The sequence below is a fragment of the Alligator mississippiensis genome, chromosome 11 (assembly GCF_030867095.1).
Source record: "Alligator mississippiensis isolate rAllMis1 chromosome 11, rAllMis1, whole genome shotgun sequence".
NCBI classification, from domain to species: domain Eukaryota; kingdom Metazoa; phylum Chordata; order Crocodylia; family Alligatoridae; genus Alligator; species Alligator mississippiensis.
Window position 1 is genome coordinate 40,244,754 of NC_081834.1, and position 18,602 is coordinate 40,263,355.

Below are 18,602 nucleotides of genomic sequence, written 5' to 3' on the forward strand. Positions count from 1 at the left end.
GCATGCTGTTCACCTGCCAAGTGAGCCAGCCATATACTATTAGCAGCTACACTTCCACTAGGCCACAGGCCAGCCTGCCAGCCACCACCAGGCCTGATGGGGCCTCCATGAGTCATGCAAGAGGAGATGCCAGCAGTCCTGCTGCACAGCCAAGTAGAGCTTGGACACTTGGAGGACAGAATGCCCACTGCAAGCATTTTCCCCACTTGACTGATGCCCCCCAGCTACGAGCCAGAAGGCTCCAGAGACATCTCACCATGTAGCTTCAAACATGAAAGTAAATCAACACCAGACACTAGTGCTCTCCAGCCAGGTACTCTCAAGCCAGCAGCAGGCACTTGAATCAAACCATCTGTTCCCAGGACATTCCCAAAGGGAATGGAGAGGATGAGGGAAAAGGCATTTCTGTCCAGCAGCATCTGGCATTTGAGTGACAGGCAGCATGGAGCATGCTCAGCAAGGGCCTCCTAGGGTCAGCTCAACCACAGCACCTGCTGGGCAAGTGTCCAAGCTTTTAGCCAACTTCATCCTGGGGATGAAGGAGGATGCAGGGGCTATCAGGCAGCTTCAGCCCTTCTAAGCCTGCCCTTGCAAAGGAAGCAGGCCTACATGCACAAGTGTTTCCTGAGCCACAAGGCACACTTTAGCAGCTATTCAATGCCTAGCTTCACTGTGGCCACAAATGTCCTTTTACTGCCAAGGCGGTTTCCACACTGTAGTGCCTGCAGCCAATGCAGAGCTAAAAAAAACATAAAGCTTAGCACAAGGCAGGAATGCCCAGCTGAGCCTTTCCCAGCATCTCAGATACATTTTGCCAGAGTTGTGCCCCCAAGCTGCTACTGAAAGTCCCCTACTAGCAACCCCCAAGCTAGCTCAGGTCTGGCTACACAAGCTGCAGGCACAGCAATGCAGGTTCAGCTTTGTGCGCTATTGGTGCAAGGTCTCCTCCAGCTGCATGGAGTCTGAGCAAAGGTCACCCAAGCCTGGTAGAGCATCCGTCCCCACTCCACCCCCCTCCAGTCTGGTGCATCTATAAATACTGCAGCACTTAATTTGGGTTCATCCAGCTATGACTAGAATCGCATCAAAGCTTCTTCTAGAATTATCCATCTCTTTTTCTGACTTCCCCAAGCCAGAGTCTCCTGCAGCATGAGAAGGAAATGAGTAACGAGCTTGCTGAAGCAGACTTATCTAGTCCAATAGAGCGTTGTTCCTCCTCCCACCCCATATTGAAGTGTTCATTTCACCTAATTAAAGCCCTGAAAAAAGGTATCAGAGTCACTGTTAGTAAAGGAGAATCAGAGCTGTGCTTATGGCACTGGATTCCACCAGCATCCTCCAAGGCAACCAACCAGCAACCTTGCTAAGGGGAGGGACAAGCCCACATTTGAGTACCGGAAGCCTCTTCTGCTACTGCCATGCCTGGCCTCCTGGTCCTAGGGAAGAAGTTTTCCAGATGCACTTCAGACCACATCATAGCAACATCCCTACTGGCACCATAAGGGGATCTTCACAGCTATTGTTGACAGCCACTCAGCAGCTCTCGACTGCCAGCCTCAGGGGGCCACTGGTGTGCACTACTGTATCAGTGCATAGGCATCTCCAGCTAAATCCACGTGGAGCAACACTGACCTCCCCTTCCATCGATGGGTTCAGCCTCCATCCAGCGTGATGAAGCTTCAGGGTCCTGCTGAGCAACTCACCTAGCCAGGCAGCCGAAGTGATGAAGGCCTTCTTCCACCTAGAGCTTGCTGTAGTGATGTCACCATTTTGTTGGAAGCCTGACCCTAGTCATTCACCATGGCTATTCACCTAGTCATTCATTCATGGCCTCCAGATGGGACTGCACTAGGGCAGAAGGGGCAGCAATGCAGGGAGACTCTGGTGAGTGCCTGTGCAACCAGCCCTCAGTATGATGGATGTGCTACTCCCCACATACTCCAAGTCCACTGTCAGTTTGAGGCCTTGGTGCTTGTAGCTGAACTTTGATATATCAGCTGTCATATATGGGACCTGCCTAGACAGCTGAGAAAAAGCTGGAGACCTGCTTCAGAAGAGTGGTGCTGGCCACTGAAGCAGATGTCTGGACTGGGGCTTACCCTATTGCCTGCTTCACCAGCACAGTGCAAGGCTCCTCCCTCTCAGAGGATCAAGTCACAGGATCCCGTGATCCCAACCAGCAGAGCTCTGCCTCATTCTAGAAGTCTGTACGCAAAGTAGCAGCACTAGGAAGCCTTGACTCCATGCTATAGTGGGTGCTAGAGACCATTCTTAGCTCCATCCACAAGATCCAATTGAGTACAGAGCCCTGTACCCAAATCATACTACCCCTTCCCTTCCTGGAGGGTACCTTGGCATAGGCACAATGTTTCTATTCCTACCACAGCCCTGTTGCTTCCTTAACCCCAGGAAGCAGGTCTGGATTGCCCACACATTCTACCACATGTTCCTTCCTTGAAGATCATTCAAGCAACAGTAGAAAAACACTCCTGCATAGGAGAAAAGTTATCTGTACTTTCTTCCTGCCTTTGACTTCCAATTCCAAAACATAGCCAGCACCAACAACACTCTTCCCCAACCTCTTTGGCCTGGAAACAAACCTCCACCTTTGAGATGTGATCTCCATTTAGCTTCCAGAGTGCCCCACCCACCCCTTCCAATCTACAGATACCAGCCTCCAAGCATTGTTCCTGCCAGCTCCAGGAAGCTCAAACTCATGGTCTTGTTCTGTGCAACTCTTATTCCCTGTGCCCCATTAGTGATGGCTCATTTTAGCTGCTTTCTGGCACTGGTGTCAAACTAGAAGAAGCCCAGCTCCAGGCAGGAACTAGCTTCACTTCCAGGAACCGAGAAGAAAAGAGGTGAAGAACAGACCCAGTAGGGTGGTGCTGGGTCCATCCCACCCCACTGCCCCCACCACTCCCTCCCCCAGGTCCTTATGAGATGCTGAAACAGAAGGTGACGGAAATGTGCTGTTCTAACGTGCGCAGTAGAATTTAGTTATGTGCTTCCATTATCACGTCACTCACCTCCCCACCATGTGACACGAGTGAGATAGGGTGTCTTTGATTGCCTCTGAAAGATGGTGGTTTGGGAGACCAAGATATCCTTTTGTGCCAAGTCACAAGGTATTGTTCCTCCCCCCCTCCCTCCTGCCATTGTTTGGCCAGGTTCTTCCCCTCCCACAGAAAGAAGGATTTTTAAAAAAAGTCAATCCTAGCTTGCTTGGGAGAAGTTGGTTGTCAGATGGTGCCATGCTGTGGTGCCAGGTTGTGTGCTGCCAAGTTGAGATGTGGGTTAGAAAGAATGTCTGGCTCTGGTGTGTGGCTAGCGTGAGGCCCATGCACTGGCTTGCCAAGGAGATATGGGCTACAGAGATGGGCAGAAGCTTGCAAATCCCGCTGTGCACCCTGGAGTAGAGATGGTGACCTTACCAGTCTTTCCAGACGTGGGTGCCATCATGCTTAACACTTCTAGGAATGGAGCTGTAGTACAGCCACTCCACTAGCTGCAAATAGGCATCACTAGGGTGTCCCATCGCCAGGGACAGCTCTGAGCTTCAAGGCTAGCCTGCCATGGCATCGCGGCTGGAGTTCACTGGGGACATCAAAGGAGGGATTTGAGAGAAGGTGGGGAGGAAGATGGGACATTGAGAGAATCAGTGCTTAGCCTCTGTAGGAGTGCCCTGGAAGAGGGGTTTAGTGGGCAGCCCCCACAGCAACACCATCCTGCTGTGCTAGGCCGTCATCTCCAGCAGAACTGCCATCAAGGATGCAGGAGCAGCTATGTTCAGCCTAGTCATCAGGCAGGTTACTGAACACTTTGGATTTGAAAAGGCAAGCTCACACTGCCCTTCATCCCCTGGCATCTGAGCAAGAGTCATTACACCAAGTCCAGGGCAAGCTTATGACTAGCTGAGTTATGTTACCAAGTCACTCCTAGGGTTCAGGAGTAAAGTAGGAGAACCCACTCATTACCAGGGGAAGAAGGGGTCCTTACCAGTGGGCATACTGGGCTCTTCTCTCCAGACAAGTTCTACATCCCAGCTCATTTGGGGTCACATGAACTCATAGCATGGAAAGATTAAGAGTTTAAGTTGCTAGAGCAGAGGGTGCCTAGCACCAGGTACCTTGTTCCTGGCAGTGCTGGGACATCCTCTAGTCATCAAGGTGGACAGCATTTCCAGTTACCGCAATGCCTTGGGGAGAAGCAGCTGCAAGGAGGAACCCTGAATGGCATGAGTTCCTAGATACAGTGTCACTGCAGGAAGGGCAGTTACCTCCACCACTCACCCCAGCAGCCAGCATGGGAGGGAAGACTCAGCATGCCATTTCCAAACAAGACTGGCTTTGGAGGACAGCACCTTGGCAAGGCTTTTATCCACAGCTTCAGCACAGGAGTCCTTGGAGGCTGATCTTATCCCACCCTGGTACTGGCCTCTGCACTGGAAGAGGACCCCAGCCTACACATTATGCAGCTCAGAGCTGCCAGCACCTAAGTAATATTTAACTCCGTAAAACTTTATTGGTAATGCACGCTGTGTGGGAATGCCCAAGAAGGTTGCCAGCTAGAGCACAGAGCAGGCAGGCAGCCTGTGACCAGCTCAGGACCCCCAAGGTGCCTGACCTGCCCTTCCCAGACACTCCTCCCAGCTACCTGCCAGAGGGAGCAGGTGTACCTAGCATAAACAGAGGTTGCACCAATGGTTTTAGGTGAAATGTTAACCCATTGCTGACTGTTCCAGGAAGTTGGTTCAATCATATCTGCCCAAAGCACAGTATAACAAACAGGACCTGCCTATGCTACAGAGCTGGCATGTGCCAGCTGAGCAGCTCCCAGCTACTCCCTACACATCTGCAGCTGCAGGCATGCACTAAAACCAGAAAGGCACCAGGCAAAAAAAAGTGCTGCAAGTCCTCCTGTGGCCACTTAAGACACCAGTCTCTGGCATGTTTGTGGCAACCCTGGGACAGCCTCAGCAGTCTATTTCTGGGCCTCTAGGAACAGGTAAGCAGGACATACTTGGGGCTCCGATTGGCATACAATGCCCAGGCAGTGTGGACATGTCTACTAGTAGCATTAGCTGGTAGTATTTGCTCTGCAGGGGTGAGATTCATAGCTCTAACAGCCCCACATGGAGTGTCCTCTAGAGAAGCTAGTTCTTTGAGAGGATGCAGAGGTGGCTTAATACAACAGGGTGCCATAATACTCCCTTAAGTTCAAAGCCCTCAAGGGACACAGGGTAGGTTAGCCATCCTGCCAAGGACAAGTCTGAAGCAGGGCTTGTAAGCAGTTTCCCATTCCCCAAGCCATCTCTGGTCACAGTCTAGAGACCAAGAGGGTGTCTTGCATGTTGGGTAGAATGTGTTAAAGGGGCATCATTCTATATTAACCATAACCAATCAGTCCTTCTGGCAAGTGCAATATCCTGTTCAAGCTGGATGTCTCATTTGAGACACTGGAAGTAGGTCTCTTAACTACCTCTTAAGGAAAGCAGAAGGAGATATGGCATGCAATGGGGGGGGGGGGGAGGGGGGGGTGTCCACAAGTGTGCCCCAGGGAATTCCTTAGGGGGCACCAGCTGTTAGAAGCTACAGCCTAGCCCTGGAATAGTGTCCATGGCAGCAGCACAGGGACCCAAAATATCTCTGAATGTGTGTTGTGGCAGGCTCCTAGTCAAGGAGAGAAGGGCTACATCCCATTCCTGCCCTGTGCAGCTTATAAGCCTGCTGCACTTTTCTGTAGCCTGTGCACAGCCACTGCCAGAAGAAGCCAACAAGCTCTTAGCCTTCAGTAGCAGAGGTGGGCAGGATATAGCCTACATGTGGCAGTGTCTCTCAAGCAGATTTAAAAAAAAAAACAAAAAAAACACAAACTTTGCCATGCTGGTTTTTTTTGTTTTTTTTTTTTGTTTTTGTTTTTGTTTTTTTATCCAAAAGGCAATTCAATGCTGCCCAGTTTCCATATTAAAACCCAAACATGGCAGAGTTTCACACCTTGGCAAGTTTTAGAAAAAAACAAACACAAGAAAAACCCCTCAAAACAAAAAACCTCTGGAACCCTTCTGCCCACCCACCCCAATCACCCACATCCTAATTCGAAGAGTTATCCCAAGTGACCCTCTGTCAGGATTGTTTGACAGTAAGTTGATCCCAGTCTCCCATAGCCCTGGCTGGTGCATTACCAATTGGTCTGTTCCCTTTCTGCTGTGCATCAAGGCCATTTGCTTGCCATCTATACTAGGCCACTGGATTTGTGGTCCCAGGTTAGATAAACACTTTTTTTTTTTTGGAAAAAAAGTTAAAAATTAAAATCAAAAGGCAACTTTCCTACCCACCCCCCCCCCCCCCAATAATATGGGAACAGAGCAAAATGAGTGTGCGCCTCAGTAGTGTTCCAAATTCCTGGAATTCAAAAGTTTTGTAACCATCTAAATTAAGCACTACAGTCTGCCCTTAAATGAAGGACGTACTTTCAACTTTAAGATTCCATTTTAGTGTAGCTTTGTCTTGGCATTTAGAAACCAAGTTCTGTTCAAGTTACAAGCAAGAGCCCATAGAGAATGCTGCTGCTTCCAAGCTTGGGCAACAAGTTGGTGTTTCCCCTCCTTTTACAGGAAGATTTACTATTAGGCCAGAGCAACAGGAGGGCAGTGGAGATTTGCAGACTTCTTAGGGCAAAGCCAGAAGCAGGCTTGCAAGTCTTGCTTCAACACAATCCATTAAAGCTAGCAAGCCTGGCATGCAAAGGGCAGCTGACCTTCTTCACCACACCAGCAGCTCTAGACTGTCAGGGCTCCTTCCATGCTCCTAAGACAGTTCCCTTGCAGTGCTTCCTTTGGGCACAGCAGAAGGAAAGGGAGCAGAGCTACAAGGAGCCCCTCAAGTATCAACACCCAAGCTATTATGGGGCCATGGGATGCTCAAGAACAACTGACCCATCATCTACCAGTGACTAGCTACCTCAATCCAAGTCACTTCTCCCACCAAGCCATTGGCTTCTAAGGAAAAAAAAAAACAAAACAAAAAAGCCACTACTGCATGCAGTGTTACCCTTCCACAGGGAATCTATACTAATCAACTCAAGTGGGGCCCATGTGACATGCATCTAGTCCCAGTTTTAGCCTACATGTAGCTGAAATGCTGTAGATAAAAGGTTAGTGAGAAGTTACAGGGACAGTCTGAAGAGCATCATTCAAGATGAACCTAAAACTCCTGAAGTACCAAGTTCAACTGAAAATGGATTTAAACACAAAAAAAAAAATCCCTCTGAAAACAAAAGTAAGTGGATTCTGGTTTGGGCAGAACACTTCAGTCAACAAAGGAAGTCCTCCTTTCAATGTGGAGAAAGGAGCAGCCTTCACTATGGAGCTGGAAGATAAGCCTCTTATGCAGATGTTCCAGATCAGACATACGCCTATGGAAGTTGGGCTCTGCTGGACTAAGCCCTGAGCCCAAGTCAGCCAAGTTCCAAGCAGGCTTTCCCCAGCCGTCTGCAATGCAGGCCAGACCTACAGTGCCAGAAGTTAGTATACATTTACTGCACCCTGAGCAGGGGACCTCAGGCCATCTATTTACTAAGCAGCTGGCACTTTGAAGTTTCTTCCATGGTTCCTGGAGGAAGCCTCCACCCCAGACTGCTGTTTATTTACAGCAGGGAATATACTTTGCTCTGGAGACAGGTCAAGGTGCAAGAGAGAGCACAGGTTTCACCATGGGTCAAACCAGTCATGCAGAGATCCGAGTGAACAAGCTGCACTCGGAGTTAGTGTCTCCAAAAGGGAGCAGAGAGGCTCAGCATGACTCACCTGAGCGTGAAGGGCAGCAGCAGCGGCGGCAGCAGCTGGGTATGTGAAGGCAGCATGGGGGATGGCAGGGGTTAGTTCTGTGGTGTACAGTGGATAGGGAGCCCATGCCTCTGGAGATGCTGGGATCAGAGCTGCTCCAGTCAGGTCATCTAACAAAAAATATATAAGAAGAGAAATATTTCAGCTGTGCTGCCTAATGGCCAAAGCCAAGATGGCAAGGAGACTGACTCTGAACTTTAGACTCCACGTTGTTTGGGATTTCCAGTTCTCAAAAGGGGAAAAAAAAAAAAAAAAAAAAGGCACAGCCTCAGATATCGGGACCTATAGTGCAGTTGCTTTGCTGGCCTCCCTTTTCCACCCACTCTGAATAACCAACTCCTGCCTAGGGTCAGCGCAGGCCTCCATCCCAAGGCACTGCAAGCAAAGGAACTCGGGAAGGCATCCACCTCTGCCTCCATTTCAGTGTTCCCCTAGCAGCCAGGCAACACAAACATGCCCAAGGGCAGGCTTGTCCTTGGCTGGACTCTAAGGTCAGGACTTTGTCTATTCCCCATCTCCAATGCAGTGGCAATGAGTCTAGTGGCTTTGGGGCCTCTCTGGAGCACTTTCTGGGAGGAGGAAGGTTGAGGGAGGTGAAGCAAGCCTGAGCAAGGACTCCTCAACAGCTACTCACAAGGGTCCCGTGCGATGAAGTGCGCGCCCAGGGCAGGGTGGATGTTGGTGGGGTTTGGTGTGGCCATCAGCTTGCTCTTTGCCATCTTAGTGTTGGCTTTAGCAAACTCTAACCGCAAGGTCTGGGGGTTCTCTGGGTCAAAGCGGATGCCCTGCAGAAGAAAAAGGAGTCTCACAATGAAAACAAACATTGCTACCCATTTTCTGAATTCTGGTATACATCTGTGCCTATTCATACCACCCCCACAATAATATCAGGGCCCATTCTGCTGTGGTCTGTACAGACACACCAAGTGCACTGGCTGTTTCACCTCTGAGGGGACACAAGAGCAAATGCAGATCTCAGGCCTCCAGCATGTCTGCAGGACCCCCAGCCTCAGTACTGGAAAGTCTGCACCTTCCCTCAGACATCAGCAGCTCAAATGTTAACAACACAGTTAGAAGCAAGCCAAGCTCAGTTTTATCTCTGGAGCTAAAGGCCCTTGCTTATGCCCACTGCTTGGCATAAGGCTATGCTGAAGAGGGGACAGTCTACTTGTGTCACTTCCCACTGACAAGGGCCAAACCTGCACCCACACCCACTGACAAAGGTTGTCCTGATCAGACAGCTGTAGGTTACTTGCATGTCAGTCTACAGGCTGGACAGCTGTACAAGCAGGGAAGACTCACCTAGCAGAGGGATGCTAGGTGACAAAGTAGCTTTTTTGCAGCTAGAACGAGTAGGGCTGTGCCTCCCAGCATGGATTACCTTGGTTAGTCATCTTAGCCACAATATCTTTGAGATGGCACCAAGCCCCAGACTACACAGGGTAGGGACATGGCCAGAGAGATTTATGGAGTAGCAGCTTTCTCCTGCATCACATGTTATGTCCCTAAAGGTGGAAGGGCCTCAGGCCATGAAGTCAGGTCCCCTGCATTTGCAAGCAGTTGCTTGTCATTTTGGAAAGGTCCCTACTCTGCACAAGCTAAGGCTAGTCCTTTGCTGCCTGGCTGAGCACTCCCAGGTTCCCTGGAGAGGTTGTGCAATCTTGGCCATTTGGGAGTTAGGTCAGGCAGATGTTTTTTGTCTAAGCCACCCCACACAGGGCTGGTGATCCTGCCTTGAGCAAAGGATTGGACCAGATATTTTCTTCTAGGATTCTGACATACCTTAATGCCAGTATAAGAGGGAACTAGTCGAGTTGAAGTTTAGTGTCCAAAAAAAAGCCACACAACTTTTCTATGCCTTTGAGGCAGGCACTAAAACAGCAAGCCTCTGGCACACTCACTGGGTGAATAGCTTATTATGTCCAGAAATGGATTGCTGTATGGATAGTTCTGTATGACCCATTTGACATTGGGTTAGTGAGAGGCCCAACGCCTACTAATTTCCTTGGGCTTGGTATTGACAGTGCGACTGCAAGTCAATGAGATTTGGCCCTCTGCTCAATTATCCCTGTACGAAAGAACAGCCACCATCACCCCCCTCAAACCCTTGCCCCACCACCCACTCATACCCCAAATTAGTCTATTAGTACTTGAAACGGAAGCACATCTTATGAGCAAAGCCCGAGTAATCTGATCAGGCTGCAAGGGCCAAAGGCCCAGGTGATGGGAGGTATTTACCCTTCAACAGGCAGGGACAGCAAGCTGGCATTTGCTGCGCCAATCTTCTCTGGTGTATTAATGCAGGTGATCCATCTTGGTGTGGACCAAGGTTCACTACTGAACTACAGAAAAGTTCCCAGCCACATGGGACCACATTAATGCCAAGTCCAAATCTGGTTTGGGAGTGGCCCCAAGATACCCCTTCCTGCTTTGAGTCCAAGACCTTGTTAGTAAGAGGTAATGACAGCAGAAGTCAGTCATCTTAACACAAGTTGGTTTGGGGAGTTTTGGTTTCCTATTGGAAGATCCAGACTCTCATGTCTTCCTAGCCTGATACATGCAACCACAGAGTTAGACCAGGAACATAGTTCTATCATCCTCAAACCAATATTGCCTTGTAGTTTAAAGAGCTCTTTTCCCTCCATAGGGTATTTGTGGAGGGCAGTTGTTTTCCTTGAGCCTTCCCCTCTTGTCCTCCTCAACAGCTCAGGGATGTCATCATCAACCCTTTGCTTGGCCTGTCCACAGCACATTCATCTAACTTGCAGCAAGTGCTGGAAGTGACAAGTGGTTATCCAACATGCATGAATGTACTAGGGACACACGACTGGCCAGGTACTTACGTTCAAGGCATTCTTTGCTGCTTCTGCACCAGCCCGGCTATCAAAGGTAACAAAACCAACTGGCTGGAGGAAAGAACAAAAAAGGTGCAATTTGAGAGCTGCCTCAGATTTACTCAGCTTGCTGTTCCCTAACTGGGGCCAGGACTTGGCCTGCTGACATGTCCTTCGAGCACTCACCTCCTGACACCTGCAAAGTGGGTGGTGGGGAAGGGCATTCATAGGCCACATTTGGAGATGTCCAAGGACAGAAAAAGCTTTTTACAGGGGCCCCTTACCCTCCTGGCTCCAGAGGGGGAAAAAAAATTTCTACTACTCAGCATGCCAGCTCCCATTTCCATTTTCCCCTAAAAATAACAGCTCTAACAGAAGGAGAGTAGGAACACCCCAGCCAACATGAGCAGCAGTTGCTCATTTCAGAGGTAGAGGAAGTACAAGCTCAGCAGATGCTGTTCAAGGTCCCATCCCACCACTACCAGGATTGTTACCTTTGCCACAGCCCAATAAGGCAGCTACTATGGGTAATGCATCTCCAACATTAGGCTGGAAACTGGTTTGAGGATAGAAAAGCATGGCTTTTGATGGGCAGAATAAAAGCCCAATGGCTCAACAACTTGGCATTCCACTCGGGACACCACCACATTCATGTTTGGTGCATACTGGACAACTACCACCCCCCACCGGAGCCAGAGTCTGGAAGAGAAGATGGGAAGTGAACAGAAGACAGGAGCACACAAACAGCTAGTTTGTGGTATAAAGCCCTGTGGTGTTAAGGTTACAGCAGAATAGCCACTAGCCCTGCAGTACCTAGCAGAGACAGTTTGTTCCTCCCTCCCTCTCCATCCAAGTCTAGTCCTGTCCTAGGAGAAGCTGGGGAAAAAAAACAAAAAAAAAAAACAAAAAAAAACCACACACTGGAGTGGGGTAAAGAGAAGGAAATACCTGTTTTGATGTTAGCTTGATCAGTGACCCTTCATAACCCTGGAAGGAGACACAAAAGAGACCAAGTTAGTTGCTGGGCTTCTTGAGAAAAGGCCACAAGAGGTCCTGGCAAACCTCCAGAATTTTATCCACAGCAAACCCTGCAGGCCTGGGAGATTTTGCTGTGTGCAGTTTGAACATAAGCCACCCATCCCCTCCTAGACCTCCCAGGAGGACACCATTTGACAGTGCTCCATTCCCTACCAGCTCCTCTCTCTAGGTGTGTGGCACATCTGGAATGATGAAGTAGCAGGGGAGGAGGTAACTCCCCCTCCTCCTGACTCCATTTGGTTTTATTCCAGTAGCTGCTCTCACAGCAGCTCGCGTTTCTCACCAGGAAAAATAAAAGGTATGAATCCCATTTTTGTCCTGTTCAGGAAGATACGTCCATCTCCATCTCACCAGCATGCTAGGGCATCAGAGGCATGGAGAACTAGCTTAGAAACAGGAGCTAGTGCTCAGGGAAAGATGCTCCACCTCAGTAGCAAGTGGATAGTGTCACTAATGCACCTAATTTCCCTAGCCACCATGCAGCAGTACAGTGAAGGCTCAGGCAGTGAACCTGGAGGAAAGGGCATCCTGCTTCAGATATGGGGCCACCTCATCCCAAGTAGCCATTTCTGGTCCCTCAACATTCAAAGCAGCATCTGCCTGGCTAGCACTTTCAGGCTAAGTAGCACCACCTGGACTGTACAGGCTGCCAACCAAGGCACCAACACGTCCATTTGGACCATGACTCCCAGGCCCCCAAAGGAGTGCCAATTTTTGGTGCCAGAAGCCATAGGCACTTTTTTGCCTAGAGCAGATGACCCGAGCCATGAGATACTGCACTGACGTGCTCCAGATACCTGGACAGCACCATGGTGCTGTCCAATTCCTCCCTCCAGCTCCCTCTTGTACAGCAAACTGCTTGTAGCCTTGGCTCAGGCTGGCAAGGGCCAACAACTAACCTACATGGCTACTATCACTTCTGCTCCTTCCCATCCCAAGCACTTACCTTGTGGCTGAGGATCCTGTGCTCTAGGGTCATTGTGTTGGGCAAAGACTGGCCTTTTCACCAGCTGCCCTTATGCAAGGAGAAAGGTGCTGTGGTCATTTGGCTGTTCACTTCAAGCCAAGGTATTCCCAAGCCTGTCATCTACCCAGCAACAACCCAGTTTTCACAATGGTGGCAGGATCTAGCTCATGTTGGCCTAGAGGACTCCTATTCCTCTAAATATTGTTAGGGACCCTGGTGCTCTTCACTTCCCTTTTATGAAAGAAGCATTGGGCATTTCTAGACATGCTCTGGGAAGCAAGGGGGGGGAGGGGGGGGGGAAGGAGCACTTTAAATTAGTGCAGCTCTGACAGCCACACTTTTTTTTTCCAAAAAATTTAGAGAACCCAAAACATCACATGCATCCCCATGCTGAAAATGGTGGCAGGGCACTTTGAACTAAAGCTCATTTGAAAGTGCCCTGCCACCATTTTTCCAGTATGGGAACGCCAATACATGTGATGCTGGAGTGTGGTAAATCTCCACTCAGAAACATCTTCCTGGAAAAAAAGAGTCAGTACTACTCAATGCAGGTCATTCCAGCATTTTGCTTCTACTGTGCACTTAATTTTAGCTTTATTTTGCCTCTGCTTACCTTGAACGGTCGGAAGAGCAGGTAGAGCTCTCTGGGTTTGATGTCGACAGGAAGACCACTGACAAACAGTGTCCGTACCTAGGAGATATGGTCAATACTGAGTACCAAAACACACACCAAAAGAAAACCACACAACAGGTTTTTTTTTGTTTGTTTGTTTTTGTTTTTTTAACAGTATCCAACTCTGCAGGCTGGATCCAGCCTGTGGGCTGTAAATTGCCAGCCACCTAAAGCAAGAGAAGTTATTCACTTCTGAAGTCAGCATCATCTTCAAAAGGCAGTGCTAGAGATCCTTCACAGTGGAAGGAACCAAAAAGGAGGTGCTTAAGCCTGTATATGCTAGAGCCAATCTCCAGGGGGATTTTAGACCTATGCAGGATTTTGGTTTGCACAGCTCTCCAGTTTGGGTGTGAACAAAGGCCCAGACTCTGCCCCTCAGTATGAAATAAGCTGTGCTCTAGTGTCAAAAGACACATGTTTTTAATCCAAGCACAATGATTTCTGAGAAACCCCCTTCTGACTGGAAGTTACTTTAGTCCTGAAATATGGCCTGGCTAGCAGTACTGCCAGCCTTACAAGTGGTCTGTTAACCAACTCCTCTCCGTTGCCACGAGGGTTCTCATTTGTGATCCAGCCTTCACGCCCACGAAAGCATTCCTCCATTGGGGCAAATCAAAGTGGAGAGTCCACATTCCCTTAGCCTCTAGGGCAAGTTTGTTATTTCCATTCCCCTCTCCGCCCCCCCAAATTGGTACAAGAACTAAAAAGGGACCTGGGAAGCAGCTACATAAGAAACTAGGTATAAGTCTCCACCAGATACGAGGTGCTGAGCAAGAAGAGGCCAGGAAGAGGAGAAGGGAAAGAGCTGTTGTAAGAGTACCAGGTAGAGAAGATGCCCATGGATGGCAGAAGGTTATTGTTTGGTTGGGAATCAGAGCTCAGGCTGCATAGCCCTCAAAAGGAAAAAAGGTCATGTAAGCAAGAGGAGCTTTCATCATTGCAAGAAGCCTTCCTGCAGGCAGCATTATCGCACATAGAAGAGTTCACAGGAGGTTGCCTGAACTGCTCTTCCATCTCCCAGGCCATCCACCATCTGCAGCTCCCCCTCAACCATCATTCTACCCCACATGCATCTTTCACTGGGTCTTATCTGGTGACTAGCCCCAGTGTCATACCCTAGAGCATATAGGAACAGCCAGTTCTCAGTGAAGCTGAAGACCTACCCATAGATAAGGAGGCAGTTACCATCTCCAAGAACAGTCTTCCCTCCAAAAAGCAGATAAGCTGCAGGGGAAGAGTGATTGACATCTTGCCATCTTCAGCCCCATTGGCAAAAAGGAAGAGGGAACCCATTTTGAACAAGGAAGTTACTTATGGCATTAGTCAAATTTGAGGGGTAAAAACCCCAACTGGGAACTTCTGTTAAACAGTAGTTTTTGGTAGCTGTCAACAAGATCTCAAAAAGGGCATGACCTACTGAAGCTTTCCATCAGCTAAGAAACCATTTTCACCATTAGATCAGAGGGGCCATCATACACCTCAAATTATACAGGTAGCATTTCCTTCACCAATGCCAGGAAGTTCAGAAACAAGGCAGGCCATTCTAGCACCACATCCAAGTGGAAAGACTGTCACCAGGTGGGAAGAGACTCCAGCTGAAGACCCACATTGAAGAGGCTTGCTGTACCCTGGCTTACTTCAAAGGAGCTCATTCACTTCCCAAGGAGGTTCTTCCTCCCATTTGTAACATCATGCAGCTGGCACTTCTAAACTTAAGTGCTCAGCCTGTACAAGCACATTTTGCAGCTGCCCATTCCCCCTTTTAGCTGGATAGGTAAAAACAGAAGATCCAAGATCCCTGGTGGACACGTGAGTGGAGCATTTTTTTCCATCTTGTCTTAAGCCATGGCCATTGCTTTTAGTTCCTTGATTACTTGCTGGAAATAGGTTGTAGAGATTTTAAAGAGCATGATTGAGGGGTCCAGACTAAACCAAATCATGAGAAAGTGTACTCCCTCCTCCCTGCATCACTCTTTGCTGCCCTCACGCATTGGAGGGTATGTTGAGTACATCTTCAGCATGGCTCTTTTATGGCCATGAGAACCACCTGAATTCCAGTTTTTCCCCCACTTTCCATCCACCATCATGGAGCTACAAGCTTTATTATGCATACCATCCCCTGGACTTTCAGGGTGCATCTCTCCAGCTTAGGTCAAGGATTCACTGAATAGTTGGCTACAGGAGTAGGGAGTTCTCTTCAGGATTACTCACTAAGAGGCTATGAATCAGTCAGATACATATGCATGAGTTGCCCCTTTTTATGGGCAGTTTCTCCCAGAAGAGATGAGACCTGTCAAAGCACCATAAAGAGAGGCAACACAAATGAGGAGCCAAAAAACTTAGATTTGTTATATTAAAAACCTAGGATCAAGCCCTACACCGAGCTAGGAAAGACAGTTTTGTACACAAGAAGCTTGCGGGTAGAGGGGAAGTCCTAGATTTACCCCTAGTTACTGCCAGAATTTGGGCTCTGCAGTTTCCTGATCTGGCTCACCACACCTCCCCTTGGGGAGTCCCCTGGTTTGTGAGCAAGCCAAAGTGATTTTGCCTTGACCTCTTGCTGCATGGAGCTATGCTGTGTGCAGGCAGCTGAAGCTTTAAGTCAGCTGCTAGTGAGCACATAGAAGTCCAATAGGAAGTGGCAATTTGGACAGTTGCCAGTCCACCCAGATTCACCCAAGCTCTCACGGTACCTTTCGAGTGCTGCGGACCACCCACCATCATGGAACTGATGCTATCAGTTTGACATCTCTTGTACTGCCTTCAAATGCTCAAATCATGGAGCCTCTGGAGCTCAACCTTTCTGGCCCAAGACAGGCAAGAAGATACTTCTCAGCTGTAGTGAGCTTAAACCTACTGCCTGGGTGAGCTATTAGTTTCATTTCTCCTTATCCTATTCCAGCTGTCCCTGCAGTTGGAAGGCTGCTTCACTTATGAGTTCAGGACACACAACTCTACCCCCTCTCCTCCCCCAGCTCTCACAATTCTCCCTAATACCCTGGACAAGGAAATGCATGCCTTTGCAATTGCAGCATTCTACCGGTTAATGTTGAACTAGGCAGTGCTCTTCTGCCAGTTAGTCTCTCCCTCACGCTCAGCTGGAGTTGAGGACAGGGGGCTAGTCATAAAACTATTCCCCTTGCAAACTGCTTTGATCTCCTAAGAAGCTTATTGCTTTGGGTAGCCCAGTTAAAAATTTTCCAGGAACAGTTCTAGGGCTTGTTCAGCCATTTCCCTTTCTCTTACCCTGGAGGGGTGAGGAGGTTACTGCCTAATGTCACAGCTCAGTGTTAAGCCTTCCCTACTCCCTTTTTCCCAAAAAAAAAGGGAACACTAGTGCATGCCCCTGGTCCACCAGCTTGGATGAGTTTATACATGTAGTGTGGACAGGACAGTGCCTAGTCCCTAGTTTTAGTAGCCAACTGTGCAAGCTTCCTCCGTGCTCAAGAGCCAGGCAAGGCCCCCCTCTGCTCCCCTTCCCCCCCCCCAAAACAAACAAACAAACTTACAGGAGACCTACTTTTCCCCTGAAGTCTCTCCCACTTACAAGAACATATGTTTGCATCTCTTTCCTAGGATTATTAATTATGCCAGCAAGCCCAACAGATAGTACAAGGTAAGTGTCATCTCAGACCCACCCCCATCCTCCCCAGAACAATAAAAGATTCGTTTCTAGACAAAAGAAGCTACCCAAGAACTTCCCAGAACTACAGCTTTCAAGTGGTCTTCGAGTACTACCCTCCTTAGAAAAGTGGGCTTTGCCTTTCCACAGTGTTTGCCACCAGTCTATCCTGGCAGAACAATGCTGTGCTGTATTCTGCCTTGGTGTGCTACCATCCTCTCTCCCACTTGAGCCCCCTCCTCCCCCAGCCAAAGAACATCAATAAAAGCTACCTACATGGCAAGGCGGGGGTGGGGAAGATTTTTCCTGGTACAGTGTGTCAGAGATCACACCTCATCACATCCTCCACCCACATAGCTGGGCCTGCAAGAGCTCCCCAGTATAGATATTGCTTGGAATTCATAGAGCCTGGTCTCCTAACAAGCCATGGACTAAATATAGACATTGGACTTACAACTCATTAGAAACTGCCCGATATCCGACTCCCCAGGTACCTCTCCACTATTTACCTGCTACATTCATCCCCCCTCTCTCCCCACCCAGCTTGTCCATCACCCACTGACTCCTCAATTTACATTTTCACTAACTGCCTACTTCACATGCAGACCAGCCCAGCCTTTGGCTTCTTTACTATTTATTCCATCCAGGAAGAGCACACAAACTGCAGAGGCTTCCTCAGCCCAACAAAGGCTTTTTAGACCTGAAAACTTGCCAAGAATCCCCCCCACCCCCCAACTATTTCAGTTGGTCTAATAAAATATATCAGATTCACCCAAAGAACCTAGTCAGCAAAAAAAGTAGACATTCAAGTTGCAACAGTCCCAAGCTCTTGGCCTCACTTGGGATAGAGCTGTTCACCTCATCTGACTGGCAGCACCAGAGATCAAAGCCAAGTTACAGAGCATCAGACCAGACAAGCATCCTTGAACTATGTTCAAGTTTCTCCTTCCAGCTAAAATTCTTCAGACTATTCTAGTCAAGCAACTAGCAGAGAAACCACCCTTTCCCTTCCCTCCCTAAATGGGTATCTAGTGTAACCTATCCCATCCTCACCCCTAGCCACTAGACTGACTCCTACTTTGCTACAGGCAAGGTCCCAACCTAATCCCATCCCTGCTTTAAGGCCATTTTAGCCTGTTCTGCATTTGGACAAGCCAGACCCTTGGCAGCAGGAGTACTATGTGGCATTTCATCTAGGACACATCTAGAGCATTAGAAAGGATCTATTGTGGGCAGCCATATTATTCAGCAGGCTCTGCTTGCTTAGTTGTTGCTGCAGAAAAGATGGCTCTTCATATGCTCCAGTTGCTGGTCAGGGCTGCTTGAACTACTGAATACACAACACCTGCACAGATGCTGCCTGTGCATAGCTGGTGGCTGAATAGCATCAGTTCAGAGTACAACAAGCATCTGCCATGTGTTCCCAGAGGACACTGGCCCATTTCTCTGCATGGAAAGCAGCCACACTACAAGCTCTGTGCTTACACATGCATTAGCCTTGTGAAGGTGCCTTCCCTCTTCAATATTTCAGGATTCCTAGTACACTTCGCCTGCAGGAGGGGGATGCTTTTTCTGTTCAGATAGAAAGAAACATCCCTAATGGTATTTAACATGGTCCTATG

The 18,602-nt window shown here is 48.8% G+C and overlaps 1 protein-coding gene across 2 annotated transcripts in view; it reads right to left on the reverse strand.

Annotated features, from left to right (window-relative positions):
* The window catches only part of RBPMS2 (RNA binding protein, mRNA processing factor 2), a 47,292-nt gene that overhangs the window by 11,004 nt on the left and 17,686 nt on the right, over window positions 1–18,602 (reverse strand). For both annotated transcript variants that reach the window (XM_006273866.4, XM_006273867.4), the window contains exons 2-6: window positions 13,299–13,376; window positions 11,629–11,667; window positions 10,690–10,752; window positions 8,481–8,631; window positions 7,808–7,956 (exon numbers count right to left, since the gene is read on the reverse strand). In XM_006273866.4, the coding sequence (XP_006273928.1) occupies window positions 7,808–7,956; window positions 8,481–8,631; window positions 10,690–10,752; window positions 11,629–11,667; window positions 13,299–13,376 (480 nt within the window). The remainder of the gene's footprint in view (window positions 1–7,807; window positions 7,957–8,480; window positions 8,632–10,689; window positions 10,753–11,628; window positions 11,668–13,298; window positions 13,377–18,602) is intronic.